The following is a 19531-nucleotide window of genomic DNA, read 5'->3' as shown; positions in this document are numbered from 1 at the left end:
ACGTCACGTTGTATAAAGTAAAAAGTAAAACATACATTTCAAATTTTGATTAATAAAAGTTTAATAAAATATGTATAAACTTTTTAATGGTAACACGTCAATAATTGTTTTAGCCCTATTTTAACCCCCCCCCCCCCCCCCGGCTCTCTCTCGCAACTAGTTAATATTATTAAATATTATCAAATATTACAAAAACTTACATTGAGTAACCACAAACAGATATTCACCTTTTGTACTGCACATTAAGTTTACATGCTAGTTCATATGTAAGTATTCTTCCTAATATGTATTACTGGAATCTTAGATCATGTAAACAACTTCCTTCACACTGACTAGAAAGTCTGCCCGTCTTACACCAGTGTAAACAAGCCGACTAAGTGATGCATTAATCAATAAAAGGGGAGAAATTAAAGTTTTGAAAAACAGACTAAAACTGCCGTCACTTGGATTTAATGAAAGTCTGTTTTGGAATTGTGGGTCAATAAAGAATATTTGATTTCAATCAAAAGTGTTGCTTGTAACTGAATATGCAAAGTACTGATGAATATCCAAATTGGTGATGAACTGACGCTGGTGATGAAATCCCGTGACGAAAAGAAATAGACCTGTGTAAACTCCATAAACTATTCTCATGGCCCCAGATATAATTTCCTATTCCTCAGTTTTCAAAACTTGCTATGCCACGGTTTAAATAATTACCCCAATTTGTTTATAAACTAATTTCCAAAGATCAGGAACATCTTACAAATCAACACAAAACAAAGTACCTTTTGCTTTATTTTATTAGCAGGACTTAATAAAAAACACAAAATTATATATGAAAGGCTTACAATTTGAAAGGTGTAAATCAGCAGGTTGTTTAATTTCACTCAGAAACACAGTCAGCCTTACAGACAAATACATTCCCCTGAACAATGGAGTTAATGCTTAGGTTTCAATTAAAACAAAACCACGAATCAGAGTTACATTTTCTAGTGCTGCTATGTGGACGGTATAAGGTTGATATGTACATTTGATAAACACAAATATTGTCATTAATTGTAGCAGATGCTCAAAGTAGGAAATTCCAATATGGATCTGCAGAACTTCAGTATACTGGATACAAATACATTACATTGCCAACACTGAATTGGATATACATTGTACTTTGGGAGATTCTTGGGCTGTTTTATTTTTTTTAAGTAACATCTGTCCTATGAAAATCACACAATGTTCTAACTGGCTAGACTGTTTGTATGCAATTGATGTTTGCACTCAAGAGGAAATTCCATTTTGTAAGTTGGCCAATCCGATTGCATCAAGCTGTCCTAAATGCTTTAGCCCAAAGCACAAATGTTTACATTCTCAACAGAAGACTGATATCTAATTAGATATTAACCACCCATTCTGTTTTTGTCCTGCATTTCAAACCCACCAAAAGAATGTGAGTCCATTTAATGAAGTGGAAGGCATCTTAATCTTGAACAGATCATAAATCTAAATGCAGAAGTAATAATTGTGAAATCTACTGAACTGTAACTTCCAATAAGATGCTGGCTTTGTGCCATTAAAACTTGTCCTGGCAGAGATTGCAAAGAAAAAAGTAGCAAGAACAGCAGGGTTTGTCATAAATTGTTGCAAAATAACATCTTTGTCAGATTCGTTTAAGGCATTAAAACCCAACTCAAATACAATTCAAGCATTTGATTTTGTTATGTGGATTAGAGTGATATTTTCTATTTTTTAAGACCGCACTTGCACACCATTGTTGGATATCTGATTTTTTAGTTTATTGTTACAAGGAAGTCGGGTAATAACAGCGGAAATTAATACCATTAGCATTCAGTACGCAGGGAGAGGTGGAGGCTCTGGGCCACTGCCGTAGCCCCCCTTTCCCTGTAGCGCAAAGGCATTATATTTTGGAGGCAGTGATTGAGGAGGCACCACCACGAGAGTAGACCCGGATCGCGTTCTGGAAGAAACAAAAACATCACAATTAACCAATAAGAATAATAAAGGCTTTTTCTTGGTTTGAGTATAGATAACTACTAAAGTAAAGATGAAGGACGTTATTGGCAGAACAAATCCTGTGATTGTGATTGTGCTAACATAATAAGGTATGTTCTTAGGGTTCATTTGCTATGGAATGTCCACTGGGCAAGAGGTCTAAGCCAACCCTGTGGTACAATTAATTTCCAAGTATTCATTTATTTGGGTTGATGCTTTTATGTTGGCTTGCATTCAAAAAAATAACTGTAGAATGCGTCATAGTGCAAAGTATTGCAGCAGTAGATGTACATAAAGCTACAGCTATATTTATTTATGGTAGAGCATACAGTACATTCATTATCAGATATCTCTGCAATGGAGCAGAGAAACTTTATATATTTAAAGTGTTATATTTAAAAAGGTGAATGTTTTATTTAAGACATCATAAAAAAGGGGAATATTTTAATAATTTCAGACAGTACTACATTCGAAAGAGAAGCTTTTATTAAACAAAGAAAAAAAATATTATGAACAGCCTGGCGGATGACAAGATTCTCAGAGTGCGTGTGGAAGAGGTCTACAGTCCTACCTTGTCTGCCTCAGCATTGTATTTGTCCAGCAAGGCCTGCACACGGTTTCCATAATCTGGGTGGACAGCCATCAAGTTCTTCACCTGAAACATCACCAAGAACACAGATCAGGGATTATTGTACATATTTTAGACACTACATCTGTGGCTTTGAATGGGGTTTTCATTCTAGTCCAGTGGCCAGCTCCTTCCCTGACCAATTGCCACCAATTTAGGAGCTCATAATTCCTTGATTTCAACTGACAAGGCTGGATTGAGAAAATCACTGCATTAAATGGAGGGTTCAATTAAGAGCTCAGGTGGAACAAAACCAGATGCAACCAGGGTTCCCCAGGACCAGGCTTGGATAAAGATTAAGTGAACACCTCTACCGCTTCCCCCGACTTTGAATCGGGTGGACTAATGAAGGTTTCACTGGTGAAGCTGCAGGCTCACAGATTCTGTCAGTAAACTACAGGGGCAGCAGTGAAGTCCTGGTTGAATTGAAGTAGGCTCATCCCCATGACCTGTTGGCCAGCTGAGCACCACTCTGGAATATGACCAATTGTTAGCTCAGACATTCCTCAAGCTCAAACCAGTGAACAAGATTAAAAGAAAACAAAATGGTGATTGTGAAACCTTTGCTTATGCAGGCTGGGTATACTTACCATGCGTTTCTGGATAAAGAGTTGGGCCCCTTTAAGGTGACCAGCCATGTTCTGGCACAACCTCTGTCTCTCCTCCTCATTCAGGACTTGTGTGAAGAATGTGCGCACCTGTTAGGGAGAGAGCTGGCCTGAAACAAATCTCTTTCAAAGACCTCCCCACCTCCCTTTTGAAAGTAAATGGAAAGCACAGAACATTTGTAAAACTTTAATCAGGGTTGCCTAGAATCAGTTTATGGAGGGTTGCCTTGTGCTTGTTTTTTGTAGGCCTTTGCAAACACCTGCTATAAATGTACAGGACACTGGAAACTGGCTAATTAGGTAATCAATGAAGAAAAAGAAGTTCGGAGTTTCAGCAGGAACAAATAAAGCAGAATTAAAGGCTACATTTTTGGTGCTTACAATCGAGGCCCCAATTACTTCAAAACATGCCGACCCTGCCCATTACACATTATTGAAGTATGTGATAGGCAAAGACTTCTTTGTTCTAAGCCAGTGACACTTGGACTGAGGCTAGAGAGTCACAAGCTGCTCTTTGTTTTTATGGTGGCTATTTGCATCACATGAATACTTACACACTGTGCAATTCAAGAAGAGGTAATGTAATGTTTTTGAAAGTACATTTTCCCCATATGCACCGTCAATAGCACTGCTAATATAAAAACATTACCTTCTTTATCCTAATAGACACACACCCCCGTTTTTACGATATCCAAATTTTGTTTAAATTTTTGTTTGTGATTTTCTATTTCTGAGGTGCATGACCCCAAAGTTACTGTTGCTCATGAAATGAACAGATTAAATTAATTAATAAACAAAGTATTTGCTAAAATAATTTTGACAAACTTGTATTTAAAAGTAAGAACATGAAATGAACAGGAATCCTTAAATCACCTACGATGTCACCCACTGCATCAGGATCAATTAATGAACTACACCGATCAGCCCCTTAAACGGGGTGAAAAAAAAAAGAAAAACTCTGACTAACACATTTAACATAAACATAACACCTGTTCACTGATTTCTTGTTCCCAGGCTGTTGTGTAAATGTGATATCCTCATACGCAAGAAAAAAACTCAAATATGGTTGTCATTGATAGATATTCCGTTATAACAAGGTCAAGGATGAAGGCATGTGTTGTCTTTTATTGATCGGTAAAATGGATGAATACCTTTAAGTACCTTTAATATAGTGCTGTATTAATCCAGACAATGAAGATAAAACAAACGGGTAAATGGCTAAGCATGGTTTCATAATTCAATGTTATTCTTTGGTTAAAGGGTAGTTTCTGTGTCACATTTACAAGCAAGACATCAATATACTCATCTTGTGATAATTTGTGCTACAGTTGTAGAAAGAACAAATTATACAAATATTTAAATTATGTTAACAGTATTTTAACATATTTAAATATATATATATATATTTTTTTTTAAATACACCTGATATGATGCAGTTATATTTCTTGCTGTTTACAGGGGTATATGATTAAAATGTGTGTACTCTTGTATTTCAGTCGATACATTCTCTAGTAATTCAACAGCAAGTTAAAGTGAAGGAAGATGACATTAAATGCTTCTCTCTCCCACCGATATATTGTGGCCTTAATTGGGGACTATAAGTAGTGATTTCTAACAGGCAATGTATTGATCACAGATCTGTGACACATTGTCTGTGATGAATTCTGGGCGATGAAATGACTGAAATGTGTTTGATGAAAATGTGTCAAATTGACAGGATACTGTACACAACAGACCCACAACAATAAAGCATAATGATAATTGAAGGAAAAAATTAATTTAATAATTTCATAAGTTAATACTGCATGGAAACTCCTCCAAAGTTGCTACCTGTGTCTGTTTCGTGAGCTGACTGAGCTCTGTGCATGCGCGAGCCACCCTCTCTCTTCCCTGCCACCCCCCTCCTCTGAACGAGGGAGTAACTATGGGAAAGTTTACATGCAGTGTTATTAACTGTTGAAATGATGAAGCACTTTTAAAAATAAACTCTTTCCGTAACAATGTGACCATAAATATTTCACATCTCTGACTGCAATGGCAAATGCAATAATATGATGGTACAATAAATAAATAAATGGTGTGACGAAGTCAAGTGCTGGTGCCACCAACTTAAAAAAAAAACTAAAAACCTAAACTCAAGGTCTGGTGGGAAGTACCCAGCTGGACATTCCCCAATGTTTCTTTGTTTCTGTACTACTGCTTGCTCCAATAAGGGGAATTAATGCTCTCTCCATCTGTGATAAGCCCCTTCAGATGGGTAAATGTTACTATTTGTAACCAGGTAATCTTCAGCCTTGTGTGGCCTCTGTGTGGATCCACTAGAATAAAGCAGATGGTCTGAGCACTCCTGTTACAAAGAGTTCCTTCCAACAATCGTACGGTTTCAATATAAACACAAAGTACATTTTGGGGAAAGCTGGCCACCAATTTGACTCCCGAAGGACTGATATCCAAGTATCACTGTTCGACACAATGGAAACCTTCCATAAATGGACTGAGAGTGCAGTGAGTTGAACAGATTTAATAATGATCTAAGGCCAACTAACTAGCTCAGGCCAATGTCTCTAATCAACACTATGTACATTTTAGTCCTTTGACAGAAACCAGCTGCAGTTTAAAACAAACATCTACAATTGCATTTTGGGAGTGCAGCTTCCATTTTAAATGTAGAGGAATAACAAGAAACAATTCCATTGCAACCCACTAAAACAGCAGAGTGATTTTCTGGAGTCTCGCCAGGAGAGGCCGAGATACCATCGACCAGTACCTGGGTCACGTTGTCGTCGTCAGCGCTGTTGTAACGAGCAACGTCGGCAGACACTTTGAATTTCGACTCCAGGCATGCAGGTTGGGTCTCAGGACAGGAAAAGCTGTTGGGATAATAATTTGGAGCTCCCCCTGGAAAGCAAAGGTAGGTTTTAAAATGTTCATACAATGCACGGCTCAACACTCATGGGGGGAGGGGAAAAAGGAACTGGTGAGGATGGGGGTCGTTCCCACAGGCAGTATTCCAGATTTATTTTTAACCTCCTCCTTCTGGAATTTTACCAAATAATGAAGATCAGCTGTGGTTTTAGGTTTTTGTTTATTGTTTTCCACTGTTTATGAGCAGGGATTGTGAAGCAGGGACCAGGCTAGGAAAAACACAAAGTTTGGAGCTTGTGGAAACAGCTGTTTGTTAATATTATTACATTTCTTAGCAGAATTATTATCTAGGGCATGAAAAAAAAAAAACCCTATACAAAAAATATCAGTTTTTACTAAAAGGTATATATTAGAGCATGCAGTATTATTTAGATGACATCTAAAGTAACTTCTGAAAAACAAAAAGTAACCTTTATAGAAGTCAAAATTTTAAGTTTCAAATGTAGTATAACTGTTTAGTTTATACATTTGTAAATAGGCCCAATTTGAACTCAATGGGTATGCAATGCAAAGCTGTTAACCCTCAGAAGACTAGTGGGCCTAAAATTGGCCCGCCCAGGGGTGTGGCTAAAGGACTTAGGGGGCTGATTTTTGGCCCAAAACCACGCCCCCTTTTTTAAATTGGACAAATCTGCATAGCAACAAATTGTTTTAACCAGTAGCAGAGATGTTCATTGAGGGAATGAGCCATTCGCAAGACTTTTAAAACAAACAGAGGTTTTGTATTGGTTAAGAAAACAACACCCGTCCCTTAGAGAAGCCGGGAAAAGATGGCGGTGCCCTGGAAATGCACACGAGATGTAAGCGGTTTTAAAGGAGTCAAACGGGGGATGTTTTGAACATTGTACTGTGTCTGATACCGGTAAAACTAAATTAAATAAACTTTTTAGTATTGTAAACTTTTCATTTGGTCCAGTAATTAGTATTATACACAATTATGACAGCGATTTGGAAGAGGAGGTGGCAGAAGTTAATCACGGGAATACATGTGAGGGGTGGCGGTGCAGATGAAGATGTTTCTAGTTTATTTCCGCTGGTCAACATAAATGTCAGAATCTCCGTTTCAACATAAATAACAGATAACGGATAAACTGACAAAAAAGAAAGCTGGTAAGATTTATAAATACACTGTAGTCATGTATTTTTACACGGCAACCCCGACCGGCCAATTTCTCCACAAAGGAGAAAGAAAAGATCTGCCCCGAGCCGCTCACACGCATTTACAATCACTGCAAAGTAAGCGATGTACATGTATTATTATTATTATTAATAGTAGTAGTATTGTTATTATTAAATATTACTGGTAGTAATAAAGACGACAACAACAATAATCTGCACATTTTAAAAATGTTTTTATATTTATTCAACACACAGCTCAAGTCGACCGTCCGATTAGTTTAATTTTTGTTTTTTGCGGTGTAATTCTGACTAGTTTCTACTCTAGACAGGTGCGCTACTTGCAAAAATCTTTTGAACAAGTATTTGTAAACATCTGCGTTTTTTTGCATTTTAAAAATAACATTCTGGCGATTCATATGAATATATTTTTTTAAGTGTTTATAAACCAGGTTATTTCTGAAAACTGGGTTGATTTGAAAAAAAAAAAAGGCGTCCGGTTAAGTTTAGTTTCTTTGCCAATGCACATTTCTGTATTCATTTGAAAAATAAACAAATTATACAAGAATGAAAAACGTCAGTGTCTTATGTTTCTCGTGATATATAGGTTTCATATGATGCTTATATTTATTTATATAAAATAAAGTAATTTTAAGCGCTGTGATTTTTTTGAGAGCGCTCTAGGCCTGAAGCGTAGAGCACCCCCTGTGGGCCTAATGCTCTGAGGGTTAATACTACATATAACTGATAACAGGAAACTGTTACAGCAGTTCAAAATAATGGTGTTTATAAATAAAACAAGTGTCATGGCCATAACATTTTCTTGGTAAATTTGTATTAAAAGTTGAATAGCACATTTTGTTTATGAAACTTTCTCTGCAAAACTAACTTTGTTAAACTTATGTTATGAGATTTACATTTACCTTTCATTATTAAAAACTGCCCAAATTAGCATTATGGATGTGACAATCTCCTAAAGTAATACTAAGCTTGATGAGATGTGATTACAAATACTGTAAAAGCAAATTTCATATAAAAAAATCACTAATAGTAGCACATTTTCATGCAATACTTGATATATTAACATCACACCAGAAAATCCTGCCATTCATTTTTAAATCTCATCTGCTTAACTTAAAATTGTCAATACTGCTTTATTGTCTGTCTATATTGTGCAAGAGCTCTTCACGATGAAGAGCAAGGGGTTTAAAAACACGTATAATACACACATTTTATTATTATTATTTTTATTTCTTGGCAGACGCCCTTATCCAGGGCAACTTACAACATTTATTTTGAAAAGCATCCAAATACATAACTTAAAACTGAAAATAAACAATCTTAACTTCTTTAATACATGCACTCAAAGGATTTCACTACTCACTAGGCATCTTAACAATTCTGGAATTTTTTATTTCCAAATTTGAGAAGACAACAATATGCATGCTACCAATATTTAGAAAAAAAAAAGTGAGTTTCAAATGCTCCTATTAAAGTTTATTTTGTTGTTGTGTAATTCTGTTTGTACAATAAAACTGAGGGACTATATGCATAGAGGAACACGAGGGCCTGCTCACGTGCTAACTGCTGAGGGCAGCAGCAGTGGACTCTTGCTCTATGGTACACAGCCAGAGTGGCCACAAACCTGCTGACCAAGGTACTATGTACACAGCGAGGCAGCGAAACTCAAGCGCCATCAGCTGGGAACAGTGGCAGTGAGCTCCATTCTACACCTTTCCAGAACGGAGCCACAGTCCTGCTGTTTAACACATATTATATATACACAGCGGGGTACAGGCCAGACACATGCACCACCGCAACACAATGCATAATGAACTAACTATATACAGGGCGTCGTCTTAAGGCAATGTACCTGGAGGCCACATGACAGACCCTGGGAACACATCAACGGGCTGTCAGCAAGTTCAGGAACAGCTCGCATAGGTGCTCGACTGGAAGGCATAGTCCAGTGGAAGGGTAGACACGGTTCAATAGCTCCATCAGGATGCGCTTAACAGGGGCAGACTGGGAGAGAAAATCAGAAGCCAGAGCCCATAGGCTACTGGGGCTCGACTGCAGCCAACACCGGGTTCCCAATGGAAGGGACCGATCCCATCACGTCCAACCTGTAGAACAGGGCAAATGTAAGTGGCGAGGCCAAAGCTTCAGCTGCACAAATATCTGCCAAGGAGGCACCTTGAAAAAGGCCCCATGATGTGGCAATGCCTCGAGTCGAGTGGGCCACCAGGTGTTCAGGCACCGGGGTCCCATTGGACTCGTAGGTCATGGTAATGGTGTTTATAATCCAATGCGAAAGGTGCTGCTTTGAAAGCGCATGGCCCTGTGTCCGCGCTCCATAAGACACAATACTTGGTCTGAGCACCGAATGTTCCAAATAGCACCCGAGGGCCAGCGCAGGGCAGAGCAAGTGAAGCAGACTCTCCTGCTCTGAAGAGAAAGGAGGAGAATCGAAAGCCATCAACTCAATAGGCCTGTTGACATGAGATGGAAACAGCACTATCAGGATGAATGAAGGGTTAGGCTGTAGTGTGACCCTGAAACCATCTCCTGCAAAACAGACACACGATGGGTATATGGACAGGGCGTGTAACTCGCTCACATGTTTTGCAGAGGTGACTGCCAGCAAAAGCACTTAAGTGACACTAGCTTCAGCTCAGCTGAGTTCAGTGGCTCAAATGGGGCTTGGAAAAGTGCATCCAGTACTACATCAAGGCACCACGCAGGCAGTGAAGGAGTGCAAGGAGGCCACAGCTGTTGAGCTCTCTGCACAGCCAAGAAATGAAACCCAGGGGGCTCGCCATCAATCTGGACATGACATGCGGAGATGGCCGCCAGATACACTTTGAGCGTGGACAGGGACTTGGCCTGGTCCAACAGGTTGCCAATTTGAGAGTTGCTGGAGGTTTTAAGGGTGGGCCAGAGGCTGACGGAACGCCTCGGGTGGTGGGGTCGGGTCAGGCCCCCTCCTACCACAAGCTGCCATGGGCTGACAGGGGCCAGGGCAGCGAACCTGGGGGGGTGCCTGCCTGCAAGTGCCTGCCTGCCAGTGAGATGCTGGCGGAGATCGGCAGACAGGCTAGGACTGTGGCGATTCGGGGGCCTCCCCGTCGGCGAGCTGCCGCAGGATGCTTCGCTGCTGGGCCTGGGGTGCAACGGGGTAGAACCGGGCCAGCTGCAGGGACTGCTCTCCTCCACAGAGGAGCTAAATGTGAAGCCTGGTGAGATGGGGGCATCCATGAGGCGGGTCCTGTCTGCCTCAGGAAACCGTTGTGTCTGGGACAGCCAGAGCTGGCAGTGCACCGCCACAATGGCTGTCGGGGATCGCCCAGTCGCCGTTGACTAGCATCACCGTCACCAGCTGGTCGGCTGTCAACACTCTCTCCAAGATAGTGGGTGGGGTTGGTGATGTGCCATCGTGCTATGACGGCTCTGCCAGCTGGGCCAAATACAGGGCCAGCAGGCTCTCAGCATTTCTGAGGCGGGCCGCTTGTGCTCCTGCCTCATGCGCACTTCGGAGCAGCATCTCCGTAGCCCGATACTACCTGTTGGGGCAGGCCAGATTGCGTGGCTCCACAGACAGCGGAGGTAGGAAGACAAGCGCGACTATGGTGGAATTAACCTGGGGGAAATTCACCAAGCCCGCTTCTGCCATGCCCTGGGTCCTGCCATAGGCCTCCTCTCTCCTGGCTAGGGTGGGGGCTGTTACCAGATGGTCCCAAGTGGCCCCAGGTGGCCCTCAGTTCCTCCAAGAGGTCCGGAAGCACATGGGAGGGCCCATGTGGGCCGCTGCAAGCGCTGACCTCTGTCAAACCTGGAGACTCCATGGCCCTCTGAATCACCGCCCTGGACTGCCAGTCCTGTCCCGTAGGAGCAGGAGGGATATCCTTGCTCAACGGAGGAGTAGGGATTGGTGAGACCAACACCTCCTCCATGAGCTCTGCCTCAAGCGGAATCCACGTGCAGGCCCAGAGACAGGCGGCGCTCCTCCCAGGTGGCCTGTCAACTGCTTTCATCCTGAGATAGAGCAGATAGACTCCCCTCAGACTCCAGCGGAGTGGTGTGAGCCGGTGGTGGAGTGTCTTGGTGTGGTGTGGATGGCCTCATCGTGCTCCCTGTCCATGGAGCCTGACCTCCATTGCCGACGGTGCGGCGGGGAGGAGGCAAGCAATGACTCAGAAGAGGGGGAGGGAGCCCATGGGCGTAGCTCCGCCACTCTTACCTGTTGTTCACGTGCACATGTGCGAGACCCCCCTATCACTCGCCGGAGTGGGACCGTCGGGCGCACACACGCGTGACCAGGGAAACATGCAGCGGGGGTGCTTGTCAGCGTTTGCACCAGGGGGCACACAAAAACTGAAACGCCTCCGCGACAAGCGGAGCGCCTACCGGGCCGCTGCTGAAATGTGCGTCTCCACCTGGGAACGTTTATGTACACGGGGGCAATGCAACACCAACCAAACGAACCTTGCTGTTGTCGGACAGAACACTGTATGCCAAGCACCAGGTGCTGGATACAAGCGCCGTGTAGGCCCCTAGGCTTAACCACACCGTGTGTGCTGGAGTTTCCGGGGGACACCGGGTGACACGGAGTCCGGTGGGGGGCGAGGGTAGTAGACCACTAGCCGTAGCAAGATCTAAAACCGAGGAATGCACACACGGATGAGGAGGTCTAGCAGAGCTCTCTCAGCGAACTGAGGCCCGGGCTGTAGGCTGCAAGCCGGCAGAGGAGCCCCTCACATGGGCAAGATCTCGTACGACACACCGAGGCTCAGGCCGGGCAGCCGGGCCTCAGATTTTACTGCTGCTGCTAGCACTGCTGCCGTGAAGGAAAAAGCCCAACCGGAGCCCCGGTGCACAGACGGAACAGAATCACAAATACAAATAGAGACACAGAGAGTAAACGGTGGCGAACAACAAAGCCATGAAGCCAGCTAACCGATTAATAATTGTTAAATAACAATGAACGGTCTAATGTACAGACAAGACACAGAGAGCTCATGTTATTGAGTCCAGGCGAATTGGCAAAAAGTAGGACAAACCTGCGCAAATGTCACGCTTTATAGAACAGGAAGTGGGAAGGGACCTGTCTGAGTGACGTGCGCAGGGGCCAATGGCAGCTTTGATAGAGTGACGTTTTCCAGGAAGTGCACAGAATCCCGTCCCCCTTGGGCAGTGCTTCCGACTTGAAAGATAACTGATTATTACATTTACTTTTTATTACGTTTTGGCAACTATAGTGGCCTGTAGCATGTGAGCCGGTAGTGCATGGCTCCAGATAGATAGACAGTTTAATTGAGTAACAGAATGTATTGATGACAAACTAATTTCTGCTTGAATGTCTAAATAAGCTTCTTTCACTATCACGTCTGTGCTATGCAGACCACTGTTTTATTAGTCTACATGGCTCAAATTTTTATTAAATAAAGGAGACCGCTTTTAAAGCAATATGTATGAACTAATCACTTAAAATGCGTGAACTGCATTGACCGTCTAGTAAGAAGTTACCCTGGATAACTAGTGAAGGGTGTGAAAAATGAGTGTAGAATTGATAAAGGTAACAATGAAAATGTTTCATAATTTATTTAAGCCCTAATATTGCAGCATGAGGAAAGATCCTTGCAAAACAGATAAATGGACCATAGGATCAATACTGGACATTCACCCCTTTTTGTATCATGGACTTTGCAACCTGATTTATATAACAGGCATCCAAACATGCTGACAACAAGGAGCATACATGTTGAGAGGCAGGCACTTTTAAGACGAACGAATCAGCCAGACTTGAGAGTCAGTGAATGAGATTTGATGGGCAGGTCGATTGAAGTGCGGTTATCAGTCAGTGCGCTGCTCTCAGTTCGTTGCCATTATTGACCCAAATGGACTGAACACGATTTACATTTTGTAAACATTATCTATCCATCAGCAATAAGTGTACGAGATGCAAGACTGATAAGCGCACTAACTGTGTATATGAAGGACCTCGAAACACACACATATTAACGGCGTTTTTAAACAAGGGATGATGGCTGAAGTCCATTCATCACATCTGACAAGCACAGAGCACAGTAATAGAGAGACTGACGAGTCTGTCCAATCAGCACTGAAGCTGTTGACCAATGACGCGGACCCATAAGACTAGGGTTTTGGCGTTAGAAACACAAATGACGCTGCTGGGACTTGTAGTGAGTGAGGCGCAGGCGGTATGGAAGCGGGCCAAAATCAATTTAAAACTTATATCATTGCACGGGCCAGATAGAAATGTGCAGTGGGCCTTGTGTTTGACATATGTGCTCTACATGGAATACAGTGTTTTCCCTGCATATTGCTCCGGTCATCGTTAGCAGGATATGTGGACTAATACAAGGGTGAGAGATATTAAACTTTTCAGAACGGGCTAAGAAACACGAAACACAAGAATAAACTGAAAAAAGGACTCAACCCTCTTCCTCCTAAAGGCTGATCCTATTTCTTCTCAATTTAAAAATGAACATATCCTTCTCATTGTAATGAAAATACTTATAAACTGGATTAAGGCTACTTTTTTACTTTAGTTTATGCTCATTCTGATTTTTGTCGGGGACACTTGGATTTCCTTTATCCTATAAAAACCCATCTTTTAAAGTATGTTGGCAACCGAAAGCGGTTTGTGGGCTATTAGCTGCAATGGTCTCAAGCAGGCTATTTATGGTCTAATTTCTTATACAGCCTTAAATTCAGTCATAGGTGACTCTCCACTTGCCTGAATTCCATTTAAGTTTCATGTTTTATTCAAATACAGATTTCAAAGGCAGGAGTGGTTAGCGATTTAGGGACTGCCCCAACCAATATTAATGGCCATGAGCTGCTACTATACATTTGTCCTTTGGTTATTATGTTATTACTACTGTTATGTTATTATACTTTTGAGAACTCATTACTAGTCAAACCTATAATTTCAAATATTTAAAAAGATAAATACAAATAAAACGACTTCAAAACATTGTCTTGATTTCAATTTCAATGACAAAGGTCTATTTAAAGTATTTTTTGTTTAAAATATATTTCTTTAATAAAGTCACATCCATAACCCTGCACTTTGAGTTATACTATGAAAATATTAAAAACCTGATGTATTAACTAATATGATTTTTGGGAGCTTCCAAGTTGTCCTTATAAAATATTTTGATTGTATGTTCCACAAATCACAGAGTTTTGAGAACATGTACGTGACCCTAGGAATGCTTGTCCATTTCTGTCACATCCATAATACAAGTTTCTTTGGGTGATAAAAACCTAATACTGAAACTTTTAACTTTGAAATTTCAGTTCAGAAAGCACATTATCTAAAGCAAGCATCATATTTAGTTAATTGTTTAAATTTAGCATTTTGTGTTCAAATGTAACATGGCAATTCCAGCATTATGTATGTGACAACAGATCACATTATTTTTACAAAAACCCATTTATATATCTGGGTTTTTACTTTAGCAGTCTAGGTAAAGTACCTTGCTCAAGGGTACAACAGTAGTGTCCCCCCTTGGAATTATTCCAAAGACTCTCCATGCCAGAGTCCAGAGCCATAACCACTCCTCCACACTACTGTTTGTTGTAAGAAAACGACTAAAGAAACTGAATTAAGTCAAGCTATAACTGATGTTTGAGAGGCTGCTTTCGATTTGAATGTCAAGGTATTGTAGATTTCTAAAACACGTGTAGCTGCTGGTATGTTACACGGCTGCGACCTTGTCACTACCTTGTCACTATCCGTTAATATAATTCAGAAAAATAGCTTTCCACAGTTTATTTTATGGGACTGACAAATGGCCACCGCAAAGTGAAGCAGGAGTGAGAGAGAGACCAGCCTGTCTGGTATTTCTTCTAACTCAGTAGTGATGTTCCTCAAAATGTGTCAGTTTTCTAAGGCAGGGATATCGATATGTATATTAATAACACATTTCAAATTTAATTCTAGAACGGCAGAATGAAACTATGAAAGACAGACAGGCAGGCAGACATCAGGAACAGAAACGTAGGTGCTGTTGCCACAGTTCACAGTTGTTTCAGTGGTGGGGTGCATCGGGAATCTCTTGGACACATACTGAATAAACTCCGTCCTTTTTCCCCATCTTACCTTGGTTGTCGGACAAGCACATAGGACCGTCTCTCTGGTAATTGGCCACCCGGGTCCTGTAGGGGCAGTTGACAGGCAGCTGCAGGTAGTTGGCACCCAGCCGGTGTCTGTGTGTGTCCGGGTACGAGAACAAGCGACCCTGGAGGGAAGAGAGTGATGAGAGATTAACCCCCCCCCCCCGGCAAACCTTGAGGAGAACGAGTGGGCCTTATCCCTACTGATACACGGACAATATAAGTGACATGTTAGTAGATATGGCAATTTCACAGACCACACACACACAAGATTACAGTCTGTTTACAACCAAGTCTGTAGTCAGAATTGATGACGATGATAATATAAAGATATACAGTGAGGGAAAAAAGTATTTGATCCCCTGCTGATTTTGTACGTTTGCCCACTGACAAAGAAATGATCAGTCTATAATTTTAATGGTAGGTGTATTTTAACAGTGAGAGACAGAATAACAACAAAAAAATCCAGAAAAACGCATTTCAAAAAAGTTATAAATTGATTTGCATGTTAATGAGGGAAATAAGTATTGATCCCTTATCAATCAGCAAGATTTCTGGCTCCCAGGTGTCTTTTATACAGGTAACGAGCTGAGATTATATTGTATAAAAGACACCTGTCCACAGAAGCAATCAATCAATCAGATTCCAAACTCTCCACCATGGCCAAGACCAAAGAGCTGTCCAAGGATGTCAGGGACAAGATTATACACCTACACAAGGCTGGAATGGGCTACAAGACCATCGCCAAGCAGCTTGGTGAGAAGGTGACAACAGTTGGTGCGATTATTCGCAAATGGAAGAAACAAAATAACTGTCAGTCTCCCTCGGTCTGGGGCTCCATGCAAGATCTCACCTCGTGGAGTTTCAATGATCATGAGAACGGTGAGGAATCAGCCCAGAACTACACCGGAGGATCTTGTTAATGATCTCAAGGCAGCTGGGACCATAGTCACCAAGAAAACAATTGGTAACGCACTACGCCGTGAAGGACTGTAATCCTGCAGCGCCCGCAAGGTCCCCCTGCTCAAGAAAGCACATGTACAGGCCCGTCTGAAGTTTGCCAATGAACATCTGAATGATTCAGAGGAGAACTGCGTGAAAGTGTTGTGGTCAGATGAGACCAAAATCGAGCTCTTTGGCATCAACTCAACTCGCCGTGTTTGGAGGAGGAGGAATGACCCCAAGAACACCATCCCCACCGTCAAACATGGAGGTGGAAACATTATGCTTTGGGGGTGTTTTTCTGCTAAGGGGACAGGACAACTGCACTGCATCAAAAAGACGATGGACCATCAAATCTTGGGTGAGAACCTCCTTCCCTCAGCCAGGGCATTGAAAATGGGTCGTGGATGGGTATTCCAGCATGACAAAGACCCAAACACACAGCCAAGGCAACAAAGGAATGGCTCAAGAAGAAGCACATTAAGGTCCTGGATTGGCCTAGCCAGTCTCCAGACCTTAATCCCATAGAAAATCTGTGGAGGTAGCTGAAGGTTCAAGTTGCCAAACGTCAGCCTCGAAACCTTAATGACTTGGAGAGGATCTGCAAAGAGGAGTGGGACAAAATCCCTCCTGAGATGTGTGCAAACCTGGTGGCCAACTACAAGAAACGTCTGACCTCTGTGATTGCCAACAAGGGTTTTGCCACCAAGTACTAAGTCGAAGGAGTCAAATACTTATTTCCCTCATTAACATGCAAATCAATGTATAACTTTTTTGAAATGCATTTTTCTGTTTTTTTTGTTGTTATTCTGTCTCTCAATGTTAAAATACACCTACCGTTAAAATTATATACTGATCATTTCTTTGTCAGTGGGCAAACGTACAAAATCAGCAGGGGATCAAATACTTTTTCCCCCACTGAACATCATCGTAACATCTGCATCCCTTAAAATGTTCGTCAACTTTAAGGGTGCTGCACAATGTACATTAATTGTTTTACTGAAGTGAATATAGCTCTACTACTCAAGTTTTTCAATACTTAAGGTGTCTCATGCAATTGGACTCGGGAGATGCAGTTACCTGCAGCATCTTGTCAGGGCTGGGCTCAATGCCAGGGGGCATGTTGCTGGGGTCAAAGGCCAGCTGCTCCACTTCTGCAAAATAGTTGAGTGGGTTGCGGTTCAGCAAAAGCTTCCCCACTGGAATAAGGGGGTACTCCTTATGAGACCAAACCTGCAGGAAACAAGGGAGAAAAATTAATCAGGCTGGAGCTGAGATGTCTGATACTGCAAAGACTTGAAGCAACCATGTTTTCAGGGCTGAAACCTGTCGAGTCTAGGGATGTTTATTCAGCAAAGCCCTGATACATAAAAACACTAGATGAGAGTCATCCAGTTGGTTTCAAGAGGGTGGGGGTTTCCCTCTGGTGGCCATTCCAGAAAGTACAATAACATCTTGTAACAAATGCAAAACGAATCCCTTAAAACTGCAAAAGCATTTTTTCCAATTCAGCCTGGCTGTAGTTTAGATTTCCTTTGGGTACTCCTCCAGAACATCCGTTTTGACAATTATACTGCAAATTAACTTAGCTTATTCTAGGGCTGTGCAATATGACGATATATATATCGTATGACGATAGAAAAACATCTATCGTTTCATATTATGCTATATCGTTTATATCGTGGTGTCACAAATTGCAATCTTTACGGCAGTATTTTTCGTTATTAGGACGGTTTGCGTTCTTCCCGGATTCTATTCCAAGATTGGACAGGTTTCTTCTTCATTACAAGATTTGAATGTAATTTTGTATTTACCATACTGTGAAGCACACATTAACCAGTGGCTGAAACCCAGGAAAACTCTCAAAATAGGAGAATGATTGTCTAATATTATGGAAGACATTGACTTTGATAATATAAACTAGCCTATACTTAATTGCACACCACTCCATCAAGGCGCATAAGGCCACAGAATATTTTAATATCCTGAGAATATACTTCCCAGACATGCTGCTATGTGTCCATTTGAATTCACTTCATTTAATTACATCAAGTAAAGTAAAAAGGGGATATAACATTTTTGAAGCAAATTACTAAATTTTATGCTAATTAATAAGTTAGAGGACATATTTTAAGATGTAATGTATTTGCAATTCTCTGTACATCCCCGAGCGAAAGTGTATCAGACAGAGTTTTTGTACCTTGGTCACGTCAAAGGGGTTGAACGGAAACTTTTCTGCTTGCTCGAAGGTCATGACCTGGATGTAAAAGGTCCAGGAGGGGAAGTTGCCATTGGCAATGGCGTTAAAGAGATCCCTGATAGAGTAATCAGGGTCAGTGGTGGCCAGACGGTCAGCTTCCTCTACAGTCAAGTTCTTAATCCCTTGGTCCGTCTGCAAAACAAAAACAGAACTGCATTGGGGCCAGTCTAGATGAAACACACAATTACAAACAATTGCTTTCCACTTCAATGTTTCAACATTTTAGATTACAGAGGATCATGGTTCATTTTTAGATGTTTCACTCACTTTGTAATATCTTAGTCCACATTAGGGCTGTGCGATATGATGATATATATCGTATGACGATAGAAAAACGTCTATCGTTTCATATTATGCTATATCGTTTATATCGTGGTGTCGCAAATCCCACGCTTTACGGCAGTATTTTTCGTCATTAGGACGCTTTGCGTTCATCCCGGTTTTCCATACGTGTCGGATGCGGCAAGAAATCAGCAGAAAAACAGACAGACATGAGGAGAGAGACCCGACACACAATAACACACACAACCAACAGACACTTTAATGCGCGCACGCTGAACTTCATCTACACGCACCCCCATCCCCGCTAATTTAGACTGATATCATTTGTATAACATTAATAAACGTTTGTTTGCATTTTAATGAATTGGAAAGCAATGCAAACACATGCAGAAATTATAATTTTCTTTTTATTAAGATGGTGAAGTGGTTCAACAGTTGTATTATTATTATTACTATTATTACTACTATTATTATTACTATTATTATTACTATTATTATTACTATTTTGTATTAACAACGAGCTGTACTTGTAAGTAGAATCGAGACGGGACAGTCAGAGGAGAAATGTCTCTGTCTAGCAGATGTTAATGCGCCACTATAAACCCAGCTGTGGTAAATATAACTGAATCTGTACCTTTA

The 19531-nt window shown here is 41.4% G+C and overlaps 1 protein-coding gene across 1 annotated transcript in view; it reads right to left on the bottom strand.

Annotated features, from left to right (window-relative positions):
- Window positions 1-764: 764 nt before the first annotated feature.
- The window catches only part of cat (catalase), a 35512-nt gene continuing 16745 nt past the window's right edge, over window positions 765-19531 (bottom strand). The window contains exons 7-13 of the mRNA XM_066701059.1: window positions 18551-18742; window positions 17431-17583; window positions 15395-15533; window positions 5990-6120; window positions 3205-3312; window positions 2558-2641; window positions 765-1951 (exon numbers count right to left, since the gene is read on the bottom strand). Of these exons, the coding sequence (XP_066557156.1) occupies window positions 1892-1951; window positions 2558-2641; window positions 3205-3312; window positions 5990-6120; window positions 15395-15533; window positions 17431-17583; window positions 18551-18742 (867 nt within the window). The 3' untranslated portion in view covers window positions 765-1891. The remainder of the gene's footprint in view (window positions 1952-2557; window positions 2642-3204; window positions 3313-5989; window positions 6121-15394; window positions 15534-17430; window positions 17584-18550; window positions 18743-19531) is intronic.

This window comes from Amia ocellicauda, chromosome 4 (assembly GCF_036373705.1).
Source record: "Amia ocellicauda isolate fAmiCal2 chromosome 4, fAmiCal2.hap1, whole genome shotgun sequence".
Classification (NCBI taxonomy): domain Eukaryota; kingdom Metazoa; phylum Chordata; class Actinopteri; order Amiiformes; family Amiidae; genus Amia; species Amia ocellicauda.
This window is presented reverse-complemented; position numbering and strand designations above follow the sequence as displayed.